This window comes from Passer montanus, unplaced genomic scaffold, assembly GCF_014805655.1.
Source record: "Passer montanus isolate IOZ18808 unplaced genomic scaffold, ASM1480565v1 scaffold19, whole genome shotgun sequence".
NCBI classification, from domain to species: domain Eukaryota; kingdom Metazoa; phylum Chordata; class Aves; order Passeriformes; family Passeridae; genus Passer; species Passer montanus.
In genome coordinates this window covers 6,285,760-6,313,343 of record NW_024366480.1, presented here as the reverse complement: position 1 = coordinate 6,313,343, position 27,584 = coordinate 6,285,760, and the positions used below count along the sequence as shown (strand labels likewise).

The following is a 27,584-nucleotide window of genomic DNA, read 5'->3' as shown; positions in this document are numbered from 1 at the left end:
CCCATTAATGTCCTTTAGACTCCATTCATTTAACAGGAGGATCAGGAACACCTGTAGAGCCCTCGCTTCTTTCCAGAAGCAGCTCTGTACACCAGATATCAAACACATGACACACTGACCCTGCAGTCTTTCCTATTTATGGGTGTTCTCTGCTACTCAAAACTCCAATGCAAAATGTCCTGCAAACTCTAAACTTGTGTTTCCAGCCCAAATTCAATTCAAAATTGGTCATCTACACCATGTTATGTGGGACATGGTTTAGTGGTGGATTTGAGGATCTCAAAGATCTTTGCCAACCTAGACAAACCTATGATTCTTTGTTTTTGTGATTCTAAAACGCTATATTTATAAGAAGGGAAAAGAATATTTCTATCAAACAGTAAGTTTTTTATGAAACAAGTGTCCTGGTAAAAGCACTGAGTCGTGGGCCATGATCCTTAGAGCTTCCTGCCTAAGAAGCCTCCTCTAGGGCTAAGGAGGAAGATATTTACTTCAAAAGGACATGTTCTCTGGTTGTGTGTATGCTTGGTAGCTGGAATCCTGCAGTAATTGATTGTGTCTGGACTCCTGATCATACCTTCACCAGTAAAGAAATGCTGCCTGTATGTGTGTGTACACACATTAAGAGAGAGACAACAATAAATGAGGATTAGTAGATGAGACAAATGACACTGGTTACTTGGGAGAGGTACTTGATGTAGAACAGGTCAGAAACTGTCGGCATTTTGGCATTATCTACATGAAGTGTTTGCATATATTTGGAGAGACATTGATCTACTGGATATCTATAGTAAACAATTCTTCAAAAAGCTAAATCTAGATGATACACAAAAATACATGATACTTACCACTGTGAGAATTTAGGTGCATTTCCAAAGCTCTTGCGTTTGAAAAGCTTTTGGTGCACTGTGGAAAGGGGCAGACACTGGATATCTGCTGAGCACTGTCCTCACTCTCCTCTGACAGCTGTGGCCCCTCTCTTTGCCTCCCGCTGCAGTAATACATGAGATGGGCCTGCAGGTTCCGCTCACTTCGGTACCAAATGCCACAGGATTTGCAAGGGAATATGTCCTCTACAAGCAAGTATAAGCAGGTGCAGGTTAGTCACAGTTCACTTAGTCCCAGCCAATTAACACAGCTAGATTAATTCCCCTCCCTTCCCCATTAAAAAAATACTTATTTAACACAATAGAAAGCATGGAAATAGGTTTATTAAAATGTCACTTGTAGATGAGAAACTAACATGGGAGACAGCTGCTTCTTTCCAAGGGATATTTTTTCTAAAGTTGCATAAAGAAAACTGCTAGAAGCTCTTGGCATATAATTACTTTTAAAAATTAAATGAAATTAAATGTTTGTTGGGAACATGCAATACTAATTAAGGAGCAATGCTGTATTTCCAATACATCACTACTCATTAGGTGACATCTTTTAATTTTTTTCCTGTGTGCACAAGACTTCCAGCTCTGGGCCTTGGAATTTTTAAGTGCTAACTACAGATCATTCTGAAGAATGTGTATTTTCAGTATGCTTATGCATTTATTACTGTAAAATCCTTTTGTTCTGATATCCAGGAGGCAAGACTAGACTACTTTTCCTTAAGATCCTATAATATTGAATGTGATATTATTCTAAGCAGCATGTCTATTTCCTTGGTTCCTATTCTTATTAATTACAGAAATTGAAATTTCTTATGTATTTTTGTCCTCTTGTTTTCAGTAAATTGTTGGTTTTCCACTTTTCATTATGCATAGATGATATTTACTAAAAATAAGGCACTTTTTCATTATTTCCTGTCCCAAAGTGTCAGCAGCCCTCTGAGGAGAGACCATGCAGAGGTTGCACAGAATGTTTTCAACAGCAGAAGTTGGGTTTTGATCATGCATTAGAGGCTACTAATGAGAAGAGCAATAATGGATATGGTATTTTTACACAAAGTCGACAGATATTTGTGTGTTAATACCCTGTCAAAGGACACAGAACCAGTTGTGTATCCATCTCAGAAAGACAAAAGATCTATGTGACCTTTCTGAAAGGTGAACCTTCCATCCTATCAGTTAGAATAAGAAGAAATCCCTGCTCATTTGGGGCACATCTACACTAGTAAATTAACCTGTGACGGGATCCACACTTCAACACTGGATCTTGTCTATATTGCTAAGTCATGACAACAGTCCCTTCTATTCCTTTGGTTTAAGTCAGCGAACACTATTCCCACTCATTCATAATTTCAGGAATTATCATATAAATTATCAGGCATAGGACCATTCTCTGCATCTAGTGGTGGACACCTCTCTGCTGCTGTTGAGACTAAAAAAGGATAAAATTATGAGTAACTCCTGACTCTGACAGCTGACCTCAGGATCAGGCAATTGCAGCCAACATCAAAACACATCTTGATCAACATGAAAACTCCCCTGACTTCAGAATGCAAAGAGCTGCTAGAGACTGTAATTGACTTAGTTTTGAAGAATGGCTGGCTGCTCTGAAAACATGGCATGTGTAGCTGATGATGTAATTCATTACCATTCATGACAATTTATGTTTAATTTCAAATATTGATGTGTATAGGACAACTGCTCTGTTTCACTTCCTTTGGGTGAACAAAGTTGAAGACTCCAACCCATTGATATGGATGAGTCTTTTATTTGCTAAATATTTACAAATGCAGCCAAAATTTACATTGCTTAGTTTGCTTCTCTGATTGCAATGCTAATGCTTGCCTATTTTTCTGCTCATGAATTTGCAAAAAATATTTATACCACTACCAATTTCTATTTTTCCCTTTACCACTGAATAATTGCACATGGATTTCAGACACAAACACTTAATGGAGCGGTTAGTATTCCAACATACACCAGTATTAAAACATTAGTGATACAGCTTGCATCATTTGAAATGTCCAGCTTGCTTTAAAGGTGACATTTCAACATTTGGTTTTGCCCTCAAATGGTTTAAAAAAGTTGAACTGTTGGTGTTTCCACAGAAAAGAAAGTCCAAAAGTACTAATAGGAAATTCTGATATGGGCAACTTGTCCTATTTGAGTTCATTTGACTGCATTCCACCACAGAATTGAACTTTCTTATTATCTTAATGAATTTGACTTTCAGCCATCTTTATTTCCTATGGGTTAGATGGCCTGGACAGTCTGTAGTGCAGTTATGCACAGTGAATATGTGACTCCCATTATATCCAAAGCAGAGGAAATGAATTTGAGGAGTTTTGCATGGTGAGAGGATGGATTTTCAGGGAGAACAATATATAGGGATGGGATCTGAAACTATTACTACTCTAAGTCAATGCAAAACAGATAAAGGGTACTTGAAGCTAATGTTTTAATTACTTAAAACCAAAATATTGGAATTTATATCAATGGATACTTTCATATAATGAAACATTCAGCCTCAAGCTGAGTAAGTCAAAGATGATATTCTAATTTTGTTTTTAGCAAATGTTAGGAAACATAAAAAATCCCCCAAACAAGCTACAAAACCATTTTTTCCCAGAGATATAGAAAAGGAATGCTTAAGAGATGGTTCACTACAAATCTAGAGGTTCATTCAGCTTGTTGCTTAACTTCTAGTTCAAGTCTTTAATGAAGAAACTGAATTTTACTAATTCAACAATGAAACTGTAAAAATAGCCCCTTATGATCAGAGGCAGAGTTGGCACTGATATGGAAAGTTCTGAACAGTAAGACTTGCTATTTTAGCATTTTCCTTGAGTCAAGAACACAGAAGTTACTCTGAGTTGCTGCTAAACTTGTATAGTCAGAGCTGATGCACCATAAACTTAAAAGACTCCTCTTAGCAATGTTCAGTGGCTTTCCAGGGCTCTGCAAAAGTCAGTGCTGACAGAAAAGATGTTTCCAGAAATGTGATGTCGTAGAAATCTGACTACTTTGCCAAAGCCCAGAGTTGGCCTCGTAGATTCACAAGAATATTATCTCAGCTGAAACAAGCAGTGCCCTTTAGGTAAGGCAACCCTCTGTAGCAGCTCCCTTTCTGCTTTTCAGCATTCCTTCCTTTCCCTGTTGGCTATAAACAGGCCTCCCCCAACAGTGGTAACTTTAGTTAGTGGTGTGTTAGGTGCTTCTGACACCTTATTTTGGAAAGGTCCTGTGCAGGAAAGGTGCACCTTATTTTGGAAAGGTCCTAATTGTTGGTTCTGTGAGCAGGTATGTCAGCTCACAGCTGCCCCACTGGTGGGGTAGAAATACATGTGCTTAGCTAAAAGGCATGAGGTTGCTCCAACTCACTCTTGGAAGAGAAGACTTGGATGATAAGGGCATTGGAAGGTTTATGTTTAAAAATAGGCTAACATTAAATATGTAGCTATCAAAATTGTTTACCAGAAAATAAGCAATTAAAAAGGAAAAATAAACTGAAAGGAAAACATGGAATGAAATGTGTTACCAGGGATGTTTTAACTAGGCCTGTGTGAAGAGCTTGAAGATGTTGTGACTGTTCAAGGCTCAGTATTATTAGGTGGGAGTCTGAGTGGCAGATCATGTGATTGCATGTGCAGGTGCACCTGAAATACTGTGTTCAGTAGTTAATTATAAATAATTATAATACTTAGAAACCATAAGAAGCACGAGGAAGTGCATAGGATCTAAATGGACAGACTTGCAAAGTGCTGAGAGCTAGGAATGTGCAATTTACATGATGACTAAGTGGTGAGGATCATGGTAATGGCCAATATATTTGAAAAGTACTTAGAAAGGAGGATGAGGAATTAGGGCTGTATAAAGGTAAACAGCTGGTAAACTTTTGCATTAAAAATGTAAACTTTGATTTGAGCTGAATTTTTCCAGTACAGGAACACTCATGTCCCTCCTCTCTAAAGACAACATTTGAATGCATACAGCATTTTATCCATGATAGAGCCCATTGATGACCAGAAGATGTAAAAACATTCTTGGTTCACCACATCGAGTGGAGATGTTACAATAAATCAGGGCTGCTCTAAGGCATGATTTCTGCTGCATTTCGAAACAGTCACTGAAACGATGTGTTTCTTTTCTTTTTCTGAGTATCACAAATTATTACCAGAAACTGCAGTGGTAAGCAACAAGCTTACTTGAGCAGCAGAGACTGGACTTTGAGAGCTAGCCGATTTATCTAATCTACTTTTTTTAACAGTTTCTAATCCAATTGCCTCTGGGAACAGATCTCAGAACCTCCACACGAGGGCAGGTACTCTGGGTGAGGCTCTTGCCAGACTGCTCTTCCTGCTCTTTTTATCTGAGATGATGGGGGAACAAAAGCAGGCTTTGAGCTGTGGTGTGGTTTCTGCGGTCATGAATTCACCATTGCTGCATTAGCTTTTCACATGTGCCTTAGAGTACAGTTGTTTTAAAAATCCACCAGAGAACAGAGTTCCTCACTTACTGTTCACAATAGCTGTAGGCAAAATAGATGCCATGGCAGCTTGCTGCGGGAGCAGCTGTATGGAGTCCAGCAGGCGGGCGGGGTACATGCCTTCTGTCAGAGTCATCTGACTGGCAGCTTGCAGCCTTGAGTCGAAATCCACTACAAAGGCAACCAGCTCTTCACCCTCTGAGATGGCCTTGGTCGTGGTACACCAAAGCTGCCCTCCTGCAGGAAACAAAAAGCAGAACGATTTAATTGACAATATAAAATTCCAGAACTGACAGCATGAGTACTGTCTTCACAGTTCTCATTTTCTTAAAATTTCGATGGCTTATTTAAGGTAAAGAGGCATACAATTTTTACTTTTCCTGTCTTCCTTCTACCAACATAGGAACTTTCATGTATAAAAAAAACAATTTGGGGACCATTTTCCTAACTATTTGCAGCATGAATAATTATTTTAATTTTTCATTTTGTCTCCTAAAAAGCCAGCATTATGAAAATCAAGATATAGGTGAAAATAACTTATGCAGCACTTCTCTCATTATCATTTTCACCAAAGTTCCTGTAAATTTTTCTTAACTCCAAGCTTGTTTTATTTTGAATAGCAAATCACAGCTCAGTAAAACCAAACAGCTGCAAGAAAGAAATCAGATTTCCTCTTAAGGGCGTTCTTCCCCTCCCTTATGTTTGTCACCCTCTTTCTCTAAAAAATCTTCCCTTATGTAATATTCTTCGTAACATGACTGCTTTATCTCTGCTTACACTGACTGAACTTCCTGAAAAGAAGATATGCCAAAGATCTGTTTCATAAAGGCTTATTCAAATAAAGGTTTGTTTAAAAGGGGGGGGGGGGGGGAAGGAGGGGAAGTGGAAGAACTTTCATCAAACAGTAAGATACACTATAGCTCTGTGCTGCAAATGTCACGTGTAGTGCATTAAAAAGAAAATTAACTATGCGAGTACATCTACTAATGTATTTGAATGAGATAGTGAATGCTCATTTATTTAACATGTTTAGACAGGCAAAGCACTTATATTGTGTTATCTACACTCTCAGGCCTAGATACATATCCAATACAGTTATGCCTGAAATAATGTTGCATACTTTATATGTTATAAAGCTTTTTTTTTCCTCAGGTTTTGTATATATAGAGAAAGCTATATGTTGCATTCATTAGGCAAGCAAAAACTGTACTCGTTTTGATAAGTAATATTGCTGTGTTTATCTTTCGGCATAACTGCCTTTTCAACTGCACTTCATTTTTTTCCCTTCAACGAGATTATAGTTTTAAAACAACTTGTTGCAAAAATCTGGTAGAGGAGATAACAACAGTGTATGATATGCCACAGCTAAATGGAAGAATTAGGACATTGTTTTAGAGAAATCTTGGACAATTAATTAAACCAGTCTATTAGCTTTCAAAGATGAGCAAACAAAAAAGCATCAGTGACAGTGTATTTCAGTGGCAAAATACACTAAGCTTCCAGACCTCAAAGTGGTGTAGGAGTTTCAAAGCAGAAAAATGTCTTTGTATTCACCCTTCGGTAATACAGCAGTTGAAGGTGCTACAAAGTTTACCAACAATTTACTGTGAGGGGACCAAAGCACACCAAGATTTACTGGTCTCCAAGATTACACCATTAAATGGTGCAAATCTGAATAATTTCCTCTAGAGAGTACGAAGATGAAAAATGATGACAGCACCAAAAATTTCTACAAATGCCCAATCCCAACACCTGAGCAGGAATTAAAAAAAAATTGAAGAGCACAATCTGACAAATTGCCTGATATAACTAGTAAATATACAGAAGCTTCAGAGCTAAACTGGGAGAAAACCTCTTCCAGAGAGAAACAGGCTAAATTCCTAAAGTGTACTTAACTAGTCTTGTAGATGAAAATACATGGAACACACACTGCAATTTGAGATCCTGAAATTGGGTACTTTTGACGCAAACATCACACAGTTAATTTCCATTATTAATATGCACTTCTATCTTATTTATATACAGAAGGCGTAATAATCAACCAACATGTTTTAGTATATTTTAATACAGAATAAGAGCTCTTTCTAGACTTTATTATTCACTGGATCTCTTAATAAAAATGAGTCACTGCAGAATAACCAACTGAGACTTTTTCTATCCCAGCAAACATCTTGACTGGGGGGGGAAACAAGTGATTACTGTGTCTCCAGCTGCACTTGGTCTGGATCAGCTAAAAGGCTGAGTCAGGCTCCTGGTGTTGGAGCTCCTCAGGGCGTTGACTCATGTCCAGCAGCAGATTAAACTCAGACAGCTGAAGGGAGCAGTGACCCCGGCTGCCTGCTCCACCCAGCTCCTGCAAACTGTCACACCTACGGCAAGCACAGCCTGGTGGGATGTGTGACAGCTTTGGAAGCACAACAGTTTCTAGTTTGGCTTAATAAAGAAAATCAGAATTAGGGAAGTTAAATCCATTCCTGCATATGAAAACAAATCTTCAGTTCAGCAGGATTCAGATCCAAGAAGGACATTGTTATTTTGTTTTGTCTCATCCCAGTCTATAGAAAATGAGGCATTTAAGTAATCATGACATACACATCCATGTTTTCATCAGAATATGATATTGTGTTAAGTGAAATCCATAGATGAACTCCCAAAAGATGCATTCTTCCAGCTATTGGAAATGCAGCTCAGCACCTTTGCAGCAAGTCAGTCATTGAGACAGGACATGGTGCGGTCCCCACTTGTCCCCTTCTACTCTTGCCTGCACAGAGTAAGGCAAGAGTTGCTGTTTTGAAAGACGAAAACAACTTTATTCCCCTTAATGCAGTGAATGCAAACATGTTGACCTTCATGCACAGCAGGAAGACTGCGGAAGAGAAGTCTTCTTGAGACTTCTACTGCACAGTCAAGCAACGAGCACAAGTCAGTCAAGAGTGACAGAAAAAGTACTGTCAAGTGCAGAGAACCCGACAGAGGCTTCCAAATTTAATAGGAAGTTCCAGTCGTGACTATCATATGAATTACTACCCTGTCTAGACACCTCTGGCAGGGATAAGAGCTTCCTTACAGGTGGCAGCTAAAAATCAGGAAAAATTTTCTTCCCACAAACATTTCTTCAGGCTAAGACACAACTGACATATAGACAGCATTCTCTCAGGAGCACAACAGCTTTTTCATTAAGGACAGAGCAGAGTTAACAACAGGTTTTCAAAGGGATAATACAGAAGCCATAGCCAAGAACGAGTGGCAATTAGAAGGAGATAGGAAGATGTTTGCAAGAAATATTTGCAAAGGCACGAAGATTTCATAAAGAAATCTGAAGGACTATTATTTACATGAGATGAAGTTCTGATTAAGCTGGCTAGATTTTTTTTAACCAACTGTTCCTCTTCTCAGAAATAACTTACAGGAGTGAAATTGTTCTACAAAGCTTTACCAGGCAAGGTTTCTCAGTTCTAAGATGACACAGGCATCAGAGGAACGGAAAGGATGAACAGATGTTTTAACAGGGATGAGTGCCTCTGAAATTATCATGGTTATATAATTTGATCAGAAAGCAATGGTAGATTTTGGGCCTCTTCTTGTCCATAATGAATACATTGGTCACCCATTCTGCCATAGCAGAGAGAAGATTCTTAGTCAGGCACAAGCTGATTATGTGCATGACAATTATATTTATTGCTCACATACAGTCTAAATATTGTCAACACAGTATATAATACAAGCAAGTTTAAAGGATTATAATATAAACAGGTTCAGCTAGAAACATACAGGGTTACAGTCTTTGGCCTTACCAAATGCAAAGCAAAAAAGCATCCCTTTTGCTGCTATAGGATTTTATCTCCGTATGTTTTTTACTCCGGCTTTTACTCACCCATTCTGGACGGAGTGTTCCCTATCTTCGGGCTGGACGTACCCTGCAGGAGTTCCTGACAGGGGCGGGGGAAGGAGGCCCGGAACTCGTACGGAAACTGCCCGCAGCCTTGGGAGAGCGCTTTGCCCAGGTGGCCCAGTCTCCAGCACTTTATACCCTTTTTCAGGCCGATGTGTACTAAAGTCAATCGCAACCATCACAGCTCCCCCATCTCTGGAACGCATTCATTATGCGAGCAGTCCAGACAGTTCCTCCTGCAATTCCCACCCGGCGTTCTTATCTTAGGGCAATTCCCACCTGGTGTTGTTATCTTTGGACAAATCTTATTGCCCGTCAGAGACAATAGCAAGGAAAAGCGTGTGTGCCTCATGCAGAGGATGCAGGGGAAGTTTCGAGCATCCTCTGACTATATTTCCTCACCATCACAACCACGTACACTGAAAGGGGTCTTACGGGTTTTGCCTGGTAAAGTAGTAATAAAAGTCTTACTCTTGTGCCAGGGCAGAAAGGAGGTTTTAATTCAGCAGCAGGCTTTGTAACACTGGGAGGCTGTTTTCTCGCAAACGGTAATTATGGTTCTGTGGAATCGAAGATAAGCGTCTCGAGCATGTAATGTATTGTTTTATATCTATGGCTAAATCAAACATATTTATGTGATATATAACACACACATGTCAAGAAGAAGAAAAGAATAAAAATATCTGTAAACACTGTGTATTTATTTGAACTCTTCTTGTTGTTCAGAATTCAAGGAATTAAAAGTGCTCATTTGTTTAATCACCAGAAGACAGGAAAGCTAAAGAATATCATGGTGTGCAAACTAGAGCAAAAAATTACACTCCAGTTGCATTGGCATGAGTTCTTTACCAAAAGACATCAGACACTGAAGCAATTATCTGATTCCTTCAGAACATCCACCAAATAGGAAGGTTATTTCAGGGTTCTCTTTGTCTGCATCTTTCACTGCAAATATTTCTGCTGCTTTATAAAAACACCAACACCCTTAATTACAAATGATAAAACCCAACCCAAACCAAAAACTTTCTATGAAAATGAAAGAGTAAGGTCCTGATGTCCCTGAAAAACTGTGGACTTACTGTTCTTTGTAATGTTTATGATCAAGATTCTTGTGCAAACAGATCTGGTTCCTAACAGGAAGCTTATAAATCATACTCATAATTGCTGTCAAAACTGCAGTGGAGTGTACTGCAAGTTTCGATAATAAAGAATAGAGTCACAGTTCAAACTTGATTACATTTTGGAAATTCATGGTGCTCTTACAAGAATCAGTGGTCTTAAATATCTTCTTCTCCTGCCAAATTTTTCACTTGCACTTTTTATTATTTATGAAATCAGTGTCTGCACAATGTCATGCAGACCTCTGCTGATAAACTCTAATTAAGATTAAGACAAGCCTTTTGGAAAGGATCCCATCATTAGCAAACATGATAAACACAAAAATACTCCCTACTTGTCAACCAGGAGCAATTCAGTAACCTAACAGTATTATCTGTTGCTAGGCTACAGGGCTGACAAAGCTTCAATTATATTGTATGGTCATACCTATAGAAAACTGTATAGGAAAATGTATCTCAAATAAAAGCATTTAACTTCATCCATGCTATCTGTAATTCACGGCTTCCCTCAATGGCAAAAAATCAGGTTAATAATTACATAGCATGCTGAAAAAATCTTAGCGATGTGTCATGTTTGCACAGTTTTTTCTAATTTATCTCTATGATTGATAGACATTTGCTTTGTAAAAATAATAAAATGCAAGCAATGGGATGCTGTAAACCAGAAGCATAACTACATCTGGACTCATCAAGATATGGAATCACACTTAGTATAAAAAATATATAGTAAATTGAACCAATTAAATCATACTTAGATACAGTAATACACTATCTTCTGTATTCAGAATAAGGAGTAAAACGGTGATAGATAGCATGCTAATTCAAAACTTTATTTTATGTAGGACAGACATCTAAAATAGAAAAAGAAATTTTTTTTTCAACAGCCCTTCCTTTTTTTCTCCTACATTGGAAACATTTTTTAAACAAAGGGACCTCTACTATTCTATTTGAAACAAGAAATTTACTCTGAAAATTTAACTAAATGGCCCTTCACTCATTTTGATCCTCAGAACCCTAGAATGCTATACCACTTCCAGGGAAAATACAGAATCCTGTACAGTGAGCCTTGTGATGGTGGGCTGCTGCTTATTTTTATTTTTATTTTTATTTTTTCCCTCCACTTATGTTTTGCAGGTCTTAAGGAATGATAATTTGGAATCTGTGGATCACAGTATGAAAAGAGATTATATATAAGGTCAGACTCACCTAACTCCACCAGGAAAAAGTTTCAAAATGGATGAAACCATTAATCCTTGTGATTCATATTGTTGCTTTTAGGAAAAGTACCTTAAGAGAGCAAGTAGCTCAAACCAGCATTTCCACTGAGTACATGGAATTTCATGGACTGAGAAGCATAATGACATATAAGCATATATTTAAAAGCAAATTCCAGTTTCTCTGTCTTTAGTATCAGTTGATTTTCCTTACTAAACTATCTGAGTCTTGTTTTTTTGACCCAGAAATGCCACACACCTTTCACAGAAGTTTAGGAAATCAATGGGAATTTCTATTAAAAGCAGCTTTCAGTGCCAGTTAATTCCGAAGTATTACTTTTGTGTAGTAAAATTTGAGCTTACTGGACTTGATTGCGTTGCTGCAACAACATAATAGCCCATTTCCTGTACACACATCTTTTTGCAAGAAGGGTCAAAAGACTATCAGAATTTATTTAAACAACAGACTGTTGCTCTTAGCAACTTCCAGGCACCATCAACTGAATTAAACCTTCCTCTCCCAATAAAACATTCCAACTTGCAAAAAATTGTGCTTTTCAGTAATGGTAATGTGGGTTGGAGCTAATTTATTTTCTTTCCTCCTTTGTTCCACAGGTTAAGCATTTATGGAAAATTTGCACATCACAATAGGATGGGATCTTCGTATTTGGGTTCCTTCTGCTTCTCACCCATGGGGTTGTGACGACTCAGCATATTGAATGCCATTTCAGTACAGCACAATTTATTGGGAAGATCTCTAATTTTTGACATGAACAAAGTACATATATCTATATGTGGACACATTGTTTAATAAAAAAATTATAATTCATTCAAATCCAATACTGTTGAAATTTTTGACAGTAGAGTGGTACAAGGAACAGAACTTATAAATTATGTGTGCCCCTTCTTTGAAAAATGCTTTGGAGGTTTCTTTGTGCATTGGCAAATACAGTAGGAATATGAGTTATTGTGTGAATCCTCCTGCACAGCACCTGATAAAAGAATAAAGAGCTGTGACATATTCTTAAAACAATAGAGGAATTAAAGAGAAACAATGGGCCAGCTGCTTCATTAATACAATCAAAAGACAGCCCAGCACAGAGGAGTCCAGATAATTAAGCACTACTCTTTTAGACCTTTTTTCTGTAATAAAATTGCTAAAAATTTATTAACTACTTCATAGTTGTTAGATAGATCTATGTACTTGTTTATTTGGGTTGATTAATGCCTTTTCAGTATTCTACAACATGCCAACTCATGGTTCATACAAGTTTTTGAATAAAATAATGTAGGAATATATGATACGGATCTGTGGTGTATACAGCAATAAATCAAAGGCATTTTGTGAACAGTCTTTCCACTTGCTAAATAATTCTTAGCGTTTTTCACATGCGTACACAAAATATGTACTCTGCACAGCATTTTTGCTATTAATGCACTTTAATGTTGGGGTTCCAGCTGTTTCTCTGTGAAGTGTCTCAAAAATCAAGCCTGCAAATTCAGACTACTCAAACTCTCACCAAAACCAGCTTTAGTGCTACATTATTGAGATGATTTCCTAGCTTCTTCTATAATTTTTCACTGTTTACTGATCAAAGGAGATCGCCAAAATATATTTGACCTTTAATTTTAACTACCCACTGAATATCATAAGCCTGCAATAAATGGAAAATCTATTATCTTGTAAAAAATTAGACCAATATACGGGACAAACCAGTTCTGTTGCCACTTTTACTATTACCTTTGTGTTCAGCATAGAATATGAAGCCTTCTCAATTTTTGGCTCACTGAACAAAAGACAAAATGAAAAAACTGCAGTGATATTTTCCAGAAGCAATACAACAGAAAAATACTCAGCTTAATGGCTCTAGCCAAATTAAACCTCTGTATTTAGAAATATAAGCTTTCTGACCAGAAACAGGGAAGAAAACACTCCTTAGGAATATAGCTCTTGCTCCTTCATGTGAGTCACCTGAGCTTCGGGTCTGACTTCAGCTTAGTCATATGCTGACAGCTGACAGTGTCTTCATCTGAATAGATGATTTTATGGTTAAAACTGTCAGGCATTATATAGCTGATAAAGAGGAAAAGAATAATATGAAAGGAACTCGCCAGTCCTAGGGGAGAGAATTCCTAAACTTGGCATCTCAGTGCGAGTGTCAGGGGTTGATCTTTCCCTTGCTGCAGTACAACTATTACTAACACCACCATCTTATGGCAGCAACTCTCAAATTCACACTGCAAAAAACCTTCCTCAGCTGAACCCCAAATAAAGCACAGTGTTTCTGAAGAGTGAGGAGTGCAAGGAACAGATTTTGACCTCTTGTTTTTAACACTGTTGTATGCCTGCATTATGTTTGTTTGAGGATATTTATGTGTTTCCTCCAATTAAATGTCTGCACGTAACACTCAACAGATTTCTAATAGGTAAAGAGGCAAAATAGATTAGTGATCCGAAAATATTCACAGGAAAATAATGTGGTAATTTTATTTGCCATTTTCCCCCCTGATAGAGCTGTCACAGCTTATTTACCACAGGGGGAGACAGTTAAACCCATATCCTTAGAAGTTCTATGCATTTAAGAGGCTTATATATCTCTTCTGGGACCCTCGTTCAAATCCTGGGCTAATCAGAATGAATACATATCTTTCTATTAGATGGCTCTAAAAACTCTTAGGTGATATCAGCTCCTGGTGGACGACAGTCCACAGCGTAAAACTATTAAATGTTTGGCACAAATGGCAATACTTATGAAATGAAGCTGAAAACTGTAATATCCTCCCACATCACAAGAAGTTAAGTCTGCTTCTCAGAGGTTGAAATTAAAGCCTGCCACAAATGCTAACCCTGTTCTATTTCCTTAATTCAGCATAAACTCAAACAAGGAAGTTGAAGAAGCTGTTTCCCAAGTTTAGTGATTTCTTCCTTTTTTTCCCCTCCTCTTTTCTTTTTAAATTCTATTGTTTTGAATTGAGTGCTGTGCCTTTTTTTACATTTGAATTAGGTCTCACTGGGGTGTTATTTTAGAATTTATGAAGATTTCAGAGAGAAAATAATAAACAGCTTGAAAAAACTAGATAAACCCTTGCTGACGTTGCCCATGTTGCATTCCCACCACCTCTGCAAAGGAGCTTGAACTTACTGTCAGAGCACACTCATCTCCCTTTTTACTTTTTACAGGACCACTGAATGGGCACTCTCCATAGAGCTTCCCAGGAGACATTCCCAGGTGACGCCCACTGCTCCCCGCAGCTTTTGTGGATGCACCAGGTTTCACAGAAAGAGAAAATGCACCACTGAAACCAACTACTCTGAAGCAGGGCTTTGGACACACACATTCCCACAATCCCTGCTTCCATAACAGCACAGCTGTAAGGTGACCTTTTGTAGCCTTACAAACACAATCATGCCTGTGGATTGTCTTTTCAGAGTTATTTTGTGAGGCTGGAGTGTATGAAAAAAGGAGGTGATTAAATGAGACAATAGATATGGTTTAATGGCACCTCTTGCAGGAAAAGCAGAGTACACTTCATCTTATCAATGGATTTTCTACTGTCTTGCACCTGCTACTGTAGGGCTCATTTCTTGCCCCTGGGCAAATGCAGAGTGAATGGCAAAGGCACCTGAGTGGAAGGAAGGATTATATAGAAGGAGCTGTAGTGATAGGTTGTATTTGTAAAGGAAAGCAACACAATAAATATAAAGAAAAATAGGAAAGTTCTATAATGGTAAAATTAAAGTAAGAAACATTGGTTATGAGATCTGCCTGCTTATTCAATACAGGGGCCATGCTCCAGAAAGGGCTCACGGCTTTGTGAGAAACAAAAGCCAGCTTTTATAATGAACAGAAGCTGGAGCATTTCGTTATGTGCACTGTAACCCAGAGAAAACAGTTGCTATTATCGTGAGTTATCTCGGACCTTTACTTGTGTTAACTTTCAGCTCACAGGCTCAAGTTCAGGAACTGAAGTTCACCTCAGCTGTAACAACGATGGAAGAAAAGTGGCACTTACTGATTCCATAAAGTCTCGCTCCCACTTAAGCCATTTACACTGGCTGCAGTGGAAACAAGACTGTGACAAATCTGTGTCTCTCTTACTAAACAAGCAACTAAATAAAAGTAGATTTGCATGTTTAGCACGTTCTAAAATGTAAACACCATAGAAGCTATAATAAGCATCTAACTCAGGCTTCTCTATTTAAAAAGTACTTCATTAAAAAACCCACCACTACCCACACACAAAACCCCACACCAATACCCCAGATTTCCTCAAAAGGAGTTAAATCCCAGTTCTGCCTTTTAAAGTAGGAGCTAGAAGTAAATTGACTGAAAATTCTCAGTGATCAAAGCTATACATGGTGTCCAAGGTAAACAAGAATTGTAAGCCACCACCAGTCTCCCAGTTAGTTCATCTAGTAAGAAGCTGTTAACAGCAGAAAGCAAAGACTGAGCTACTTCTGGTTACACTGGAACTTAAAAAAATAAAAAAAAATGAGCAAATTGTTAAGATTCTGGCTGTACACTCTAAAACAGATTAACAATTGAGGAGGATTCTGCACTTGATGACTTCTTCCAAAACAGGCTTAATAAAAAATGCCAGTTTACTGAGCATCATACAGGTGCATAGGTGCTACCATTGTGCCTGCTTGGTCAGCATGATTTCTAAATGGCCAGGAAAAAAGTGACTGTATACCCAAAGGCAAGCTGTCAAAATTCAGTTTGCAGCTGATAAACTGATTACAAAGCTGCTTAAGACTTTGCTTGTAAACAAAAGCATTTATCAACTAATAATTTGCAATAAACTGATGTAACTCCCAGCTGAGCCCCAAACTGTAATTGTCTTTACCATCTGCCTATTAAAATACCATTCTTCATCACCAAGCAGGAGCAGAAGGGAGAGAATCTCCAACAACTACATAACTTGCATGCTTATAAATAATCTGTGAGCATTTCACACATTCATTATGATTGCCAGGTTTTGTATACTTCATTTTCTCTTTTTAAGAAGCAAAGAGGTGCAGTAAAGTGGCAGAAAAGAAATTAATAAATATAGCCTGGTGCAAGAAAAAATTATGTAAATTCATCATACTCTGCAGTTTCCTAATTTTTTTCTCTTTTTGCTACTCCATAGGAATATCATGATGGAAGCCCCCTCAAGCACAACTTTACAGATTAAACTCTCAATTTCTTTTCAACTTGTCAGTTTTCATTACCTTTCTTTCTTATGTATTCAGTTCTTACAGCTGCTTCAATGGGAAGCCAGTTAAAGCATACTGGCTCCCTAGGGGGAGTCTGCCAGGGTCTGAGGCATTCTGCAGGCTCCCTGGACTTCTACAGGTCACCCTTAAGAGTGTTTTGCCTATCTTTTTGAGAGGATGTCTGAAAATTAAGTGAATTTACATGCTTTTATTTTCTAACTACTGACAGCCTTAGTCCTGAGAAAGGAGGTAGTGTTTAGAAAAAGTTCAAAATTAATAAATACCGATGCTCTAAAGCTCATACATCCCAAGGGAAGAATCACTTTGTTAAATGTCTAAAATATTCAAGTATGAAGGGAGAAAACAGAACTGATACCGCACAGAGAACAGCAGCCCCTCAAGATGTGTCTGCATGAAAAATTGAATTTAACAGAGAATTGCACTATGATATAGTGCAATGCACTTGACCAAATATTTCTGCAATCTGCACTCTCAGCCACCCTCTGGTCTGAGTGCAAGGCTGTGACCAGAGACCGATGATCAGCTTACCTCTCCAGAAATAACTGTACAAAATGCACTGATGTTTTAAATGCAACTTGATTCCTCACTGGCTCTCCAGATTCAGACCAGAATGATCTACTTAGCTGAAGTGAGGCTTTTTATGTGTACGAAAAACATGTCATCACTGGGAGGAAGCTGGGCATCTAAAAGCAAAAGAGGAAGGTTCTTCCTGCCAATTGCATTGAAATGCAAGAAATTAAAGGACAGTCCTGTCACCCATGCTCACAGAAGCATCTCATTTCCCCCACTGATAATCCTTGCCTACCTCATAGCACCTTTGTCTGACCCAGTGTTGCCTTCATCACCCCACCCTCTAGAACTGCAAAAAGAAATCAAACCACCTTTGGGTTGGATTGGGACCTATGGACTTTGTTGTTAAGATACATTCCACTCAAGACAATTATGCTTGTAAACGAAAGTAATTTTATGTGTAGATAAATACATGTACTTTTGAAAATGCTGGCTGAACCAGGACATCATACCTCAGTTTCTATCCACAGTACTGGGACAGAACCCAAATGGGGTGAAACAGAGGGAAAAGTGAAAAACAGTGTGCATATGAAATTCCTTTTTTAATTCTGTAAAGAAAAATTTTTGTTTAACACTAAAACATAGTGATGAAAACCGTCTTTCAAACCTCTGTTGTTCAAACTCATCAAAAAAAGTATTTAATCATAAAATGGCTTGGGTTGGAAGGGACCTTAAAGATCATCCAGTTCCAAACCCCTGCCATAGACCAGAATGCTCAGAGTCCCACCCAGCCTGGCCTTGAGTGTTTCCAGGGATGGGGCATCCACAACGAGTCTGGGCAGCACGTGCCAATGCCTCACCACCCTCACAGCGGAGAATTACAAATGTTAATTAACTTGGTCAGCTGAGATCCTCAGCATGATCATGCTGAGCTACGCTATAAAGTTAGAAGAGTCACCGTTTCAAAAAGACTTGTGCAACACTAACTTTTTTACAAACGGTAGGGGGGAAAAGAGAAAATATTGGAAAACACGAAGCTGGAGTTAAAAATTTCCTTAGGTTGCCACGCGAAGTTGTGCGAGCTCCCCAGGCGCGCCTGCCGCGCTGCCCGCGGCCCGCAGGTGCCGCTGTGGGGCCGCGGCGGGCCCGCTTATTTATTTAATTTTCCACAAGGCTGCACATGGCCCCGGCGCTGATAACGCCGCGGGGCTGATTAAACCCGCTCCCACACCCGCGCCGGCCGCTCCTGTCACGACAGAGAGCGCGGCTGTCGCTCCCGTGGCGGAGACGTGTTCCCTCACGGGCGGCCGCGCCGACGGTACCCGGGTGATATTTTAAACGAGCTGCAGGATGGACGCGCAAAGAGGACAATATCGATTACAATGCTGTCTGCTCACTTCAGGAGCTGTTTAGGGAGTGCTTCCCTTCTCCCGGGCAGCATCCCTCCCCAGTGGGGCGCGGCCCTGCGCCCCCACCCCTGTGCCCCTCCGCTCCCACCAAAACTTTGGGGACAAGGAACCCAGGCTGTGCTGGCACATCCGCACGAAGGTGGCTGCTGCCACCTCCGCAGCTGGGCAGGCTGCTGTGGATGCTGAAGCCCTCGGGAGGGTCGGTTTTTGAGCACGCTGAGGCTGTGACACAGCAGTGTTGGACTGTGTCACCCCCTGCTCTGGCCTGGCACCCCAGACCTGCAGCCAGAGGGCAAAGGCAGCACAGGGTGATGTCTCTCTGCCCCTGCCTAAAAGGCGTTCATGGAAATCACCTCTGCTCATCTACAACCACACAGGTCCTTATTTCTACCTAAATCACTCCCCCGCAAACTGGAGAGTGAAAAGATGCAGCCAGGGCTGGAAACTACCCAACATCAGCCACTTCATAATATTTCTGTTGCTGAGCAAAAACAGCATTCCAGGGTGCGTGACTCCCATGGAAACACGTGGGAATCCTGATGTTAAAAGTTTGTGGAAACCTTTGAACACTTATCTCTGTCTCATGAGAGTAATGAAGAAATTTGATGTCAAGCATGCAGTGATCCCTGAAGAACTATCTGGCTTTTGGAGGAGAAGGGATTACACACCGAGGTGAAATTCTGCTAGCCCCGTAGTGCTGGCATGAACCCCTGTGTCCTGGCTGGCCCCTTAGAACTGCACAAAATCTTAAGAGGAATGGTATGAGGCTACTCTTAAGTAAAGGGGTCACCGAGATTAAAGAAAAGTTCTATTAAATGTTTGGGATGCTCCTGGGAATAGAAATTTTTACAAAGCAGAATGAAAGAACTGGCAGCAATTACCTATCAAGCCTCGGTGTCTGCTTGGAAATCTACCCTGCTGATAAGGCTGTTCCCAGGGCCACCCCTCCCCACTCCCACGATGAGCCCATGGCTGCACTTCCCTGGCCAGTCCTATTGGACACTAAATGTTATCTACTACCTCTCTTCCTTTTTAACCAGGACAAAGTATAATGAACAACTTGGAATCTCTCTGGGGTATGGGAATGGAATGCAATCTGGCACCATGGAAAAATGTAGTTCATCATTGCCTAACCTACATATGACTGAGACCCAAACACAGTCTCTTGAACGCCAGCCAGTTTACAAGCAGTGAACCTCACAATATCCACAACCTGCTGGAGATGCTTCACTGTCTCATATCTTTTTGTTTTGCTAAAAGTTAGCACTCACATGGACAGCCATCTGCATCTATAACTCAGAATCACTAAAATGCTCCATTAGTCTCTCCCTTAATGTGTTTCTTCTTGGTTCTGAGCAGATGATCCTATACTATCCTATTTCAAAAAATGTGTCCTCATACTTCTTTATTAAGACACCGGAAAAATCAATGCTCTCTATGCCCTGGAAGTGGAAACAGGATTTAGTGTCTATCTTCATAATGGAAAATATTGCCCATGTGTAGGAGAGACAGTTTAGACCCATTTCCCCAGTCCATGGAAATACTGTTTGATATAACAATATAAAATGTCTTCCACTGCAGCTTCTTATTCTGTGTTTAAGTCTTTTTAGCTAGGGGTTTCTCAGTTGGTAGCTTCTTCCTGTTTAATTCTCTTTTCTCATTTTCTTTCCCATCTACTTGCAGCCCTGTACTCCACCCCACATTCTCAGTTTTCATTAAGTACAAACTGATAAAATAGTAACTGATAATTTTCAATCTATAAGCGAGTCAGGTAACATATACACTGTAGCACATATGTACATGTGCAACTATCTGACTTGATGGCCATTACAAGAATTCTCTCAAGCCTTCACTGTGATCAGTCTGCTGGGATGATATTCCCCTAAAAAGACAGTTATTTATAAAGTTGGAGACTTCGTTGTACAGGTACACTGCAGCTGGTCCAAGCATTACTTAGTGGCACTACCAAAGATGTGCAAACTGTGTGTGAGATACTGTGCCTTGCATCCTTCATTTATCAATTCAGGATAGTTCTACACAAGTCATCTCTCTGAATCTGAATTAACATTTTCTCTCGCTGCTCATTTACCTGTTCATGGTACTATTAGCTGAATTAACTGCACAGACAGGTGAAGAGTGGATAATGCTGGAGAAATGGAAATAGCTGTAACTATTTTCTTTTTTTAAAGCTTCATCTGACTGGTTTGACAGGTCATTCAAGACTATTCAGTTTCTTGGTCTGAAGACCCGATGCAAAATTGCATACCTTTTAAATATTACTCAGATATCTAATCTATATCTAATAAATAGATGGAAATGGAAATGGTATATGAGACAATCAAAATAATATATTTGAGTGCAAATTTAAAGAAAAGAGTTGACAGTACCAGAAAGAAGCTGCAGCATGAACAACCTATTCCTAAGTCCTTGCAGAAGAAAAAGATATAAAATGAACAAACACCAACTTCTTGGGGAAAGCGAACACAGCATTTTGAGGGGAAGACAAAAGAGAGAAAGAGAGTAGGAAAGTATGAAGGATTTAACAGGTAAGAATGAGAGGCTTAAATATACCGCATGATAATAAAAATATCAACTGAGGATTTAAAAGGGCATAGCTGGTCATATTTTAAGTGAGCTAAATTATCTCTCAATAGACTTTGCAGGTGCTAGAAAGGAGAATTTGAGGAGAATTTCAGGCAGCATTCACTGAGCAAAAATTAAGAAATCTACTCCTGATCTTGCTCTGACTTCTGATGTGCAATCAATCACCTATCTGTGAGAGTTTCAGATGTGTCCTCTGATGGGCATATGGGCACCTGCAGAGCAGCTCTCAACTGTCCTGCTACAGGCAATGGCAAAGAGCTGCTCCAAGAGGGCTCTCAAAGCACATTTGTAAAAGCTAATTAATATAAAGAATATGAAAGCTATTACCTGAAAAAAACCACCAAGTCTCTTTCTGTATTCTTTCATTATTAATTATTATTAATAATTAAATAACCTTGGTTTACATATTCAAGGCACCTCCAGACAGGTTCCTGCCCCAAGGAGCTTGCCATAGAAAGGTCAGATTTCAAGAACCTTTATTTATAATAACAAGTACTTAATCTGCAAGTGGCCATCAACTATTTACATAAATAACACCATTTTGTGTCAGTCTTATGTGTAGACTTTGGCCTCCAAACTGACAGGAGATGACAAAGAAAAAACAGGAGACAAATTACAGAAATGACCTGGGTAATGGCAATGAAAATGGATAAACAGCTATGTGTGGGGTAGATTAAGCAATATGCCTGCTAGTGGGTGCAGATCCCATTAATTCCTTTGTGAGTACATGTACAATCCTTAGCTACAGCACGTTTAATTTTTAGTGGATTGATCTGTGTATCTGAAAGAGCAATGTCCAGAAATAGGCTAGGGTAGTGGATAATTCCTGGAGGCCAGCTGAAAGGTATGAGTTTTGATGAGGGATTTGAAGGAGGAGCTGCAAATACTCTCATCCGCATAATTGTCTACTTTTTCCCCAATGTAAATCATTATATTTCTTGCCCCAATTTTTTATCGAAATCACTTCCAACTTATTTCAGTCTGTCACAATAATATTTTCATATGAGGAGTGTTGTAACCTAATTCCTTCATTTGAATAATACATTCATTTTTAATTACTGCAACTTGATCTCAGATTATTCAAATAACTGTTTCATTTTTTATGCTTACCCTGACCCCAGTGTATTTATAGGCTTTTATCCTTACCTGATACCAGTGTAATGTAATTATAGATTGTATTTTAATCATCTACTATATCCTAGTGAGTTTGTTTAAATCACTCCAATCCAGAGTCTTTTATTTCTATGCCTTTTAAAATTCTACAATGGCATTCTCATTGCATAAAAGCAATATTTTTGTAGTTTACTACAATGAATGAACATTTTGCATGCATTGCTGGCCATGTTTCTAATTTAAATTTTAAAAAGTTGCTATAGAGAACTCTATGTAAAATGAAATCCTGACTTGTAAACAGGCATGGGACAGCTCATCACTTGAAATCTTTGTTCATAGCTCCTATTTGGTCTATTACATAAGTTTACAAGAAATGCATCAGAATTTTATTCTACCAAAAATAAAAGTATACCTTTCACTAAGAATTGACAAAATATTTATATTTTCTGCTTACAGGCACCAAATGTTTCCAAGTTATTTTACCTGTACTGTAAAGAATTCCACATTGTATCCAGAAGCGAAATAGTTCAGGTGGGCCACATCATCACCAGTCCTGGCCACATTTTGATTCCTAGGGCTACCAGTTCTCTTTAAGAAAGATTTAACTCTTGAAAGTTTTTTGTATTCTGAGGTGATTCAGTTTTGCTTAGTAATAATTTAAAAAGCACTAATTATTATGTTTCTTTCCCACTCCTTAGTGCTGATTGAGGAGTTCCCCTTTCCCTATCTTTTGTGTTGCTTCAAGATTCAAGTGTGGAACAGGGTCAGAAGTCAGACAGGTGAAGCTACTCAGGTTTGCACATCTGCCTAAGAGCCAGTATCTTTCTGGCTGTCAAATCGATTTGTACTGAGATAATTGCCACTGCTCTAGTCAAACTATGACCTTTTTTTGAGCAGCCTTCTTTCCCTATGATGACATCTAGCAGCAGAGCTTAGAGTGTCCTTACAACATGCTCAGTTGCAGTATCTGCATTTTTCTACAGTGATGTAATGCCCAAAGATACTTCGGAATTAAACCTTCATCCCAGCAGTGTGCTGCAACCATCAGTACTGTTCCCAAAGTTGAGTCTGTGTCTAAAGTAGATTGCATAGGTGGAAAAATAGTCAAAAGAACAAAAAAAATTATCAAAGCTATTAATAAATCCCATGTTTTGTGGTCACTTACTGCCATGTCATGTTAGGGAAAGGGGACATTATCTGTGCTGCTAAAATTCCTGTAATTTGTGTTTTCTGCATCCCTTCTTTCTCAAATGTGTAACTAATTTTTGACTTCAAGTACCTTTATCTTCTGTTTCTTTCTATTCTCCATGTGTGTCCATCCCCTGCTGTTTCCTTTATGAAATGTCACTTTTAAATCTGATCCCTCCTAGTTTCTAGGAAATAAGGGTCTAAAAGGCATTGAAATATGATCCAGACTGATGTCTGTGGAAAGCACAGGTAAGAAATGGGCATTAGCTACTTAAAAGTATAAATAGTCATTTTTAACTCCTACCTCCTTTAACAGATAATCTCTTCTCCGTAACACTTAAGAACTGTCCAATGTGTCACTTGTGACAAAAGAATTGTGACTAGGACCTTGAATCTCACGAACAGAAACTGTCTCATAATAGTAAAAAAAAAAAGAAAAATAAATAAGAACAGGGAATATGGGTTTATTGAATATAATCAGTGAGTAAAATGAATTACTTTGCTTTTCCAAGATCCAGACAGAGAAGCACGTTTCCCTCTGGGATTTCTACTACCATTTGGTCTAATATTCATTTTGCCTATAATAATACAAGCTTCATTAAAGTAGTAAAACAGCAATTGTCTCCTTGAGATCAAAGGACATCTGTTAAATAAAAGCAGACGGATCTCTAAAATGAAATAGTAGGAAAAGTTTGAACTAAATTTTATGGTGAATCAAAATGTAAATTGTAATTTCACAAGGAAGAGACAGAGCACAAAATTAACTTCGTAAAGACATGGAAAGTGGATATGTTGATCTTAGAAATGCCACTGATAGATAAGTATTTAGTATTTGTTCACATTTCTGACTCTAACACTTCATGATGAAAAATTATGCTCAACTAAGCACACTGGTCTTAAAGAATTACCATGAAACAAGAAACATTGCTTATCAGATAAATTATCTGACTGACCTAGCTTCTATTTAACTGCTCTTTTATTTGAAAAAAAAAAGGAAGGCAAAAACTCCATCTGTCATCAACATCCATCCTGCAAATCTTGCAACAAAATAGTCCCTTTAAAAAAATTTGTCAAATAATACCTAATAATAATTCTAAATCTCTATTTTCACTGTTTAAGATATAGTATGGAAAAATGGAATAGGATCTCTTGTCTCATTTCAACATTGGTTTCTCTGGATTTCTCAATGAAATTAGTGCACCTCCATTTAACCATGGTGCATTACAGAACTTGTCAGTGAAGAAAATACTTAAGAGAGACACACATGCTAAAAATCAAGGCTTTTTTTTGAAAAAAAAACCCAAAAAACTTCAACGACCCAAGAATGCCTCTAAAAAAGATGGGTACTGGCCACAGCAAGAGAGAATTAGGGATGAAAAGTCCTTTCCAGTGAGATATTCCCATAGCACACTGGGCAACCCTGAAAGCAGGCAGTGCCAGCCACCAGACTGGGCCAGCTCTGGGCAGTGAATGAGCTCTTTATGCACATATTCTAACATCCTCCTCACATTCCTTAGAGAAAAATGGTGGCAAGAGTAGCAATGGGAATGTATACTCTTGCAGGTTTTATTTCCTTCTGCAAAAGGCACAGGGTAGAGTCATGAAGTTCAATTTCAATTTGCCACTGCAAAAGTAAGCCAATCTCTAACTTATTTCAATCCTCTTATTGAGCTGTGTCCTTATAATAATAATAAATATAGAAATTATTCTGAGGAAGAAAAACTCAAAAGAAATAAAATCTCCCTGAACATAATTCTAGTCTTTTGTCAGGCATGTGTTTATAATAATTAAGAAAATATTTTTGGACTACTTTTGCTCAACATTTTTTACACAATTTGCAAATGACATATCTTAAATTTGTTCAGCAGTCACAGGTCATGGGTCTGCAGTACTAGCTTGAAAAGGACAGTAATGGTTGGGTTACCTGGTGCCTTTACACACCTGCCAGGGAGTGAGAACTTAGGGGAACAATCTGCTAACCTCAATCAGTATAGCATAGACTCCACAACTGTAATTTATGGCTTAATGCATCCACAAAGCATTGTGAAGTGCATTGATGACTTTGAATCAGAAAGGTTAAATCATAATTACTACTGCCTCATCAAAAAAACTGCATTTGATTGCCCACTAGACCAGTCAAATAAATGTCTGGTATTGCTATACCATGATAAACCAATATAAATAATGGATAGACATCTGTAGGCAAGATTACATGTTTTGATTTCAAATGGAAAATTAATGACAAAGTCCCATTTTGAAACTCTGTGAATTCCACCTAGTTACAGCCTTTGATACCCTTTCTTCTGCATTTAAAATGCAAAACACAAGCACAAAAAAGTGAAGAAATATATGAAAGAAATCCATGTCGATGCCTTAGCAGCAATTTAGTAAAAATATATGTCAAAGAAAAAAAATTTAAAAATCAATCCCGAATGTGAAAGGTAATAAAATACCACTAAATATAAGTAGATATATTTAACAGAAATTCTAGTTTAAAAATTTGATTCTGAGATTTTATTTATGCATCACAGTGATTTCTTTCAAAGGGAAAACATTTGAATATTAGATGCCTTTTTGGACACCCATGATTCATATTTTCCTCTAGCACAATTAAGAGTGGGTACCTTGGTAATACAATCTTTTCACAACATAATAATTTTCGTTTAAACCTGTTAAAATATTTATCCTGTCATTACAGTGTCTGCTATTTTAAAGTGAGGTATTTATTATGAAATATGTGACAGTTTTGTACTGTAGTGGAAAATAGGTACAGAGTAACATACCCTACGACAACAGGAGTCTCTGTTGGGAGATGGACAATTCAGCTTTCATAAGCCTGTGCTTGGTGTTCCAACTGTCTATGATTCAGCTCTCCTTTCAGCAGATTTTTGCACTGTCTGTGGTGCAGTGAGATCTATGCAGACCAGCTAAAATGTCGTTTGAAAAAGAACAACTATTTACTAGGAAATACACCCGAAACATTAAATTGTGCCATTGGATAGGCAGTAGAAGTTAACAATTTGCTTTGTGATTGAATCTTACTAGAGTAGAGTGAGTGATCCAGAAGCAATGGCCTTTACTTCCATTTTACCAAGACCTTAAATTACATAGTCCTCAACTCCCCACTTTATAGTTAACACATCCCTTGACTTTAGAGAAACAGCATTTGTTTCAACCCATACCAATAGGTTCAGACAATTGGTGCAGAATGCCACTCAAACGTTCTTGGATAGGAATTTCATGCCTAATAATCAAACTTGATACACATACTGGTTCTTTGGCATGTCTATCATCATGGCCATCTGTTAGGTGGAATTGTGCCTGCTAAAAAGGAGATATGCCAGTTTTAACATGATATAGGTGCCATCAAAATGCAAGTGATGAAGGAAAGACTCTAAAATATGGCAGTGATCAATCTTCTGCAGAAAGATGCTCTGGGTAGCAACCCAACTGTTAGGAATATTGCATTGATATATATGATAATTAAAACCTTTGGTTGGCTTTGTGATCTCTAGGCACCCTGTCTGGGTGCCTGTACTCACACTGCAGCATTACTGTTTGCTGTTTTGTGCTTGCTGAAGGAAATATATATCCTTGTCATTTACTATCACAGCCTAATCACCATTAATAACCTAATTTGAACGTCAAATGTCAGATGAAAATTGTCTTTTTACAACATTTTCTTTTCAAATATGAAATTATTTTTAAGACTTAATACTTTCAAGAATTAAATACAATCCTGCTTATTATCATTCCTCACAAATGTTTTTGAAGGGTCTCCTTTACTAATGGTTCTGGTAAAGCACAACTCAGAAGCACTCCTGCTGTCTGATACTCTTCATAGGAAAATGACTTCTCTTTATAGTCTTTGTGCTACTCTTTAGAAAGATAAAAAATACCCTGGTGCAACGAGGGGGGGGGGGGGTGGTCTTTTCCTTGGACTTTCTCAAG

At 38.4% G+C, this 27,584-nt stretch overlaps 1 protein-coding gene across 3 annotated transcripts in view; it reads right to left on the bottom strand.

The window, feature by feature from the left end:
• Window positions 1-27,584, bottom strand: part of ZFPM2 (zinc finger protein, FOG family member 2) — a 308,548-nt gene that overhangs the window by 8,394 nt on the left and 272,570 nt on the right. For 2 of the 3 annotated variants that reach the window (XM_039706304.1, XM_039706305.1), the window contains 2 exons: window positions 5,395-5,601; window positions 849-1,073 (listed from right to left, as the gene is read on the bottom strand). In XM_039706304.1, coding sequence (XP_039562238.1) covers window positions 849-1,073; window positions 5,395-5,601 — 432 coding nt within the window. Of the gene's footprint in view, window positions 1-848; window positions 1,074-5,394; window positions 5,602-9,238; window positions 9,560-27,584 lie in introns of those variants that run through there. The other variant, XM_039706306.1, reaches the window with a different exon arrangement.